At 35.2% G+C, this 6,224-nt stretch overlaps 1 protein-coding gene across 1 annotated transcript; it reads left to right on the top strand.

Moving 5' to 3' along the window:
• The first annotated feature begins 2,556 nt into the window (after positions 1-2,556).
• On the top strand, positions 2,557-2,751 carry LOC123394273 (H/ACA ribonucleoprotein complex subunit 3-like). Its single transcript, XM_045088025.1, has one exon. It carries the CDS (start codon positions 2,557-2,559, stop codon positions 2,749-2,751), a length of 195 nt encoding a protein of 64 aa, XP_044943960.1.
• The last annotated feature ends 3,473 nt before the right edge of the window (positions 2,752-6,224 follow it).

Raw genomic sequence — 6,224 nt, 5'->3', positions numbered from 1 at the left:
AAATAAAATCAGAAATGATCTTCTATTCCTTCCTGATCCAGTTTTGGAAGATTATATGTTCCTAGGATTTTATCCATTTCCAATTTGTTGGCATATTATTTTTCACAGTATTCTCTTATAATACTTTGTATTTATGTGGCATCAGTTGTTACTTCTCCTCTTCCATTTCTGTTTTTGTTTATTTGGGTCCTTTCTCTTTTTTTCTTGGTCACAAAATATCTCAAATAGACATAGCAATCTTGAGAAAGAAAAACAAAGCTGGAGATATCACTATTCCAGATTTCCATAATCAAAACATTATGGTACTGTCACAAAAAGATCAGTGGAACAGAAGAGAGCTCAGAAATAGGCCTATACTCATTAGCTCAATTAATCTATGATAAAGGAGGCAAGACTACAAAATGGGGAAAAGACAGTCTCTTAAATAAATGGTATAGGAAAACAGGACAGCCATGTAAAAGAATAAAAATGGACCACCTTCCAAAACCATACACAAAAATAAACTCAGAATGGCTTAAATACCTAGATATGAAACCTGAATCCATAAAAATCCTAGAAAAGAACACAGGCAGTAACTTCTCTGATATCAGTCATATCAACATTTTTTTAGATATGCTTTAGATATGTTCCCTAGGGCAAGGGAAACAAAAGCAAAAATAAACTTTTGGGACTACATCAAAATAAAGAGCTTTTGTACAGCAAAGTAAAACCATAAACAAAACAAAAAGACAACCTACAGAATAAGAGAAGATGTTTCCAAGAGACATATCCAATAAACGGTTAATATCTAAAATACATATTGAACTTCTATAACTCAACACTTAAAAAAATTCCAGTTTCAAAATGGGCAAAAGACTTGAAAAGGAGTTTCTCAAAGAAGACATACAGATGACGAAAGATCATGAAAAGATGCTCAACATCATTCATCATCAGGGAAATGCAAATCAAAATAACAATGACATATCATCTTATACTTGTCAGAATTGCTATAATCAAAACCACAAGCAATACCAAGTGTTGGCAAGGATGTGAAAAAAAAAGAAAAAGGAATTCTTGTGCAGTGTTGGTGAGAGTGCACGCTGCTACAGACACTGTGGAAAACAATATGGAGGTTCCACAAAAAATTAAAAATAGAAATACCATATGACCCAGGAATTTCACGACTATTTACCCAAGAAAATGAAAATGCTAATTTTGAACAGACATATACATCCCTATATTTATTACAGCACTATTGACAATAGCCAAGATATGAAAGCAACCTACATTTCTATCAGTAGACAAATGGATAGGGAAGAAATAGAAAATGGAACAAACTGAGGGTTTTAGAGGAGAGGAGGGTGAGGGGATGGTGATGGGTATTAAGGAGGACAATGGGTGTTATACACAAACAGTGCATCATGGGACACTACATCAAAACTAATGATGTACTGCATGGTGACTAACACAACATAAAAGAAAGGAAGGGAGAAAGGAGGGAAGGAAGAAAGAAAGAGAGGGAGGGAGGGAGGAAAGAAGAGAAGAAGGAAGGAAGGGAGGGAGGAAGAAAGAAAGGGAGGGAGGAAGAAAGAAAGAAAATGGACTTTTATGCAGCCTTAAAAAGGATGAGATCCTGCCATATACAACAAAATGGATGGACCTGGATGGTAATATGCCCAGTGAATTAAGTCATACTGAGAAAGACAAATATGGGATCTAAAAAACTCAAATGAATAAACAGAAAAAATGCAGAATTAGACCTATAAATACAGAGAATAACCTGATGGCTGCCAGGGGAGTAGGAGTGAAGGGATGGGCGAAAACGTATGAAGGGGAGTGGAAGATATAAACTTCTAGCTATGGAACAAATAAGTCATGGAAATAAAAGCCACAGCATAGGGAAAATAGAATTTTATGCATCGTATAGTTAAACATGAAAACTACAGGAGCACCAAAGTGACTTGATCAGTTAAGCCTCTGTCTTCACCTCAGATCATGATCTCAGGGTCCTGGGACTGAGACCTGCATTGGGTCCCTTCTCAGCAGGGAATCTCCCTCCCTCTCTCCCTCTGCCCCTCCCTCTTGGCTTGTGCCCTCTCTCTCTCTCTCAAATAAATAATCTTTTCTTTTTTGAGCGGTTTAAAAAAAACATGGTAGCGACATTTGTGGTGAGCATAGCATAACATATAGAGAAATTGAATGACGTTGTACACCTGAAACTAATGAAACATTGTGTTAACTCTACTCAAACAGAAAAAAACAATTAAATAAAATCAGAATGAAAAAGGAGACATAACTGACACCACAACTATAGAAATATCGTAACAGATCCCTGTGAACCATTATATGGCAATAATCGGAAACCAAAAAGAAATATATAAATTCATAGAAACATATAACCTATAAAGACTGAATCATGAAGAAATAGAAAATATGAACACACCAAGAATGAGTAAAGACACTGAATCATTAATCAAAGACCTCTCAATGACAAGAAGCCCAGCACCAGATAATTATATTGGTTGAATTCTACCAAACATTAAAGAAGCATTGGGAACATCTCCTTTCAGCGTTGTCATGTTTCTCCAGTATTACCTCAATGAGCAGGGAGACCAAGTCTATACTCTGAAGAAGCTTGACCCTATGAGACAACAGACCTGCTCAGCGCATCCTGCTTTGTTCTCCCCAGATGACAAATATTCTCAACACCGAATCACCGTCAAGAAATGCTTCAAGGTGCTCATGACCCAGCAACAGCGCCCTGTCCTCTGAGGGTCTCTTAAGCTTCACGTTTCTTCTGCTACCCCTCAGAGACTTTCCCAAACCAAGCTCTTCAAACTGTGAGCCTTGAAGCCTTCTTACCACCCTTGCTGTTTGGAATCCGGTTCATCATCGTTTCCCTTGGTCGTGCTTGTGCAGAGCAGTTATGGTAGCCTCCCTCTTAAGGGAACAAGTTTGAATTTTCTTTCCCTATTTTGAATCACTGCTAGGTTATTAAAATGATTTGAAAACGCTAAAAAATTAAAGAAGCATTAACATCAATACTTATCAAACTCTTCCAAAAAACTGAAGAGGAAGGAATACTCCCAAATTCATTTTCCATGTCCAGCATTGTCCTGATACCAAAGCCAGATAAAGACACTACAAGGTGGGTGCCTGGGTGGCTCAGTGGGTTAAAGCCTCTGTCTTCGGCTCAGGTCATGGTCCCGGGGTTCTGGGATTGAGCCCCGCATTGGGCTCTCTGCTCAGCGGGGAACCTGCTTCCCCTCCTCTCTCTCTGCCTGCCTCTCTGCCTACTTGTGATCTCTCTCTGTCAAATAAATAAATAAATAAAATCTTTTAAAAAAAGAGACACTACAAGGGAAAACAAAAACAAAACAAGACAAAAAACCACAGACCAATATCTTCTCTGAACATAGATGAAAAATTCACAATAAATATTAGCAAACAAAATTCAAATCACAATAAAAGTACCATACACTATGATCAGGCAGGATTCATCCTTGTGACACAGGGATGGTTCAATATATACAAGTCAATAAAAAACATAATAATAATAAGAACAATCATAAGAAGAAGGACATAATAATAATAATAAATAACATCTTTAATAGAATAAAAGATAAAAATCATATGATAATCTCAGTAGATTCATAAAAAGCAATTGACAGAATTCAACATCCATTCACGATAAACGCCCTCAACAAACTAGATAAAGAAACATACCACAACATAATAATAAAAGCCATACTGGATAAGCACCCATACTTCATACTGAATGACAAAAGCTTAACAGCTTTTCCTCTAATATCAGGAACAGACAAGGATGCCCACTCTTACCACACCAACTCAGTGCAATCAGGCTAGGAAAAAAAAACTAAAAGTTTTCTAAATCAGAAGGAAAAAGTAAGTTCTGTCTATTTGCAGATGACATGATTTTATATATGGAAAAATCCTAAACATTCCACCAAAAAAACTGTTAGATGTAATTAACAAATTCAGGAAAAGTTGCAGGATACAATATCAACATACTGATATCAGTAGTGTTTCTATACAATAACAACAAATTACCTGAAAAAGAAATTAAAAATCCATTAACAATAACATCAAACACAATAAAATTCTTAAAAATATATTTAACTAAGGAGGTGAAAAGATTGTGAATAGCCAAAGCAATCCAGAGAAAGAACAAAGCTGGAGACATCATACTTTCTGATTTTAAACTATATGTAGTAATAGAGCTATAGTAATCACACAGTGTACTATTGTTCATAAAAGCAGGCATTTAAATAAACAGAAAAGAGATCCTAGAAATAAACCCATACAGTTAAAGTCAACTAACTTTTGACAAAACATCAAGAATATAAAATAGGGAAAAATGGTCTCTTCAAAAAATGATACTTGGGAAACTATATATCCATATGCAAAAGAATAAACTAGACTCCTTTCATCATACACAAAAATCAATTCAAAATATATTGAGGACTTGAAGGTAAGACCTTAAACAACAAAAATTCATGGAAGAAAATATAAGAATTATATTTTATATACTCTTTAATGTCTTGGCAATGACTTTTTTTTTAATACCAAAAACAAAGGCAATGAATGAAAAATACATGTATGGGACAGCATCACACTAAAAAAACTCTGTGCAAGGGTGCCCTTGCTGGCTTGGTCAGTAAAGCATGCAACTCTTGATCTTGGGTTTGTAGGTTTGAGCCTCATTTTGAGTATAGAGATTACTTAAAAAAAATCTTTTCTAAAAGAATTAAAAAAGAAAAAGCTCTATGCAGCAGAAAAACCACAACAAAAGCAAAAGGCAAGCTATGAACACATGGACAAGGATGTCCAGTCACCACCTTTATTCTTCATATTACTACTGGAAGAAGTTCTAACCTACAGCAATCAGACAACAAAAACATATAAAAGGTATCAAATTGGTAAGGGAAACGTAAAACATTCACGATTTGGAGATGGCATGATAATGTAGTAGAAAACCAAAAAGACTCCGCACAAAGCTGCCTAGCACTGATAAACAAATTCAGTAAATTTGCAGGATACAAAATTAATACACCCATAATCTGTTGTGTCTCTATATACCAAAAAAAGACTGCAACAGAAAGAGAATTTTTTTTTAAATCCCATTCATTGAATGCAATGAAATAATAAGATACCTAGAAATAAACCAAAGAGATGAAAAGCTTGTACTCTGAAAACTCTAAAAAGAACTGATGCAAAGAAATTGAGGATGACACCAAGAAAATGGAAAGACAGTCCATGCTCCTGGATTGGAAAAGAAATATTGTTAAAAGTCCTTCTGAGTACCCAAACAAGATAACACTTTTTAATACAATCCTATCAAAAAAAAAACCACAATTGGGATGATTTCCACCAGAACCAGAACAAAAAGGTTTAACAATTTGTAGGGGATCACAAAGACCTCAAATAGCTAAAGCAATGCCTCTGAAAAAGGAAAGCAAATCTGTAGGCATGCACAATTCTTAAATGCAGTTATATTACAAAGCTGTAGTAATCCAAACAGTATGGTATTGGCACAAAATAGACTAGAGATCAACTGACAGCAAGAGAAAACACAGAAATAACCACCATATTATATGGCCAGATTAAATTATCTCTGGACAAAAATCAGAAAGATATAACCATGGGTAAAAGTCCTTTCAACAAATGGGCCAAAACTGGACAGCACAGGCAAAAGAATGAAAAATGTAGAACTAACGTTCTTTCAAACATCCCAACCAAAATTCAATCAAATTCCAAATGGGATTAAAGACCGAATTGAGCCCCGAAACCACAAAAATCTAGAAAAGAACAAACGACAATAATTTCCTTCTGGCTTGGCTATAGCAACTCTTTTCTAGATAGGTCCTAAACAAAGGAAACAAAGCAAAAATACCTATGGGAACTAACATCAAAATAAAAGCATTTGTGGCAGGACATAAACAATCACAAAACTAAATGGCAAACATGGAATAGGAGAAATTTTACAAATACACACCTGATAAAGGGTTGACAAGACATAAAAAGAGTTAGAAAATCCCAAACACTATAAAGAATTTCAAGCTGAACCACACAAAATGAATAATCCAATTTTTTTTATATTTTTTATTTTTTATAAACAATATTTTTTATCCCCATGGGTACAGGTTCTGTGAATCACCGGTTAACCACTTATCACAAGCACTCACCAAAGCACACTACCTCCCCAATGTCCATAATCTCACCCC

This window comes from Mustela putorius, unplaced genomic scaffold (assembly GCF_011764305.1).
Source record: "Mustela putorius furo isolate JIRA1106 unplaced genomic scaffold, ASM1176430v1.1 tig00002149_pilon_pilon_pilon, whole genome shotgun sequence".
Taxonomy (NCBI): Eukaryota; Metazoa; Chordata; class Mammalia; order Carnivora; family Mustelidae; genus Mustela; species Mustela putorius.
Note: the sequence above shows the minus strand (reverse complement) of the source record. Positions and strands in the feature narration are given on the sequence as shown.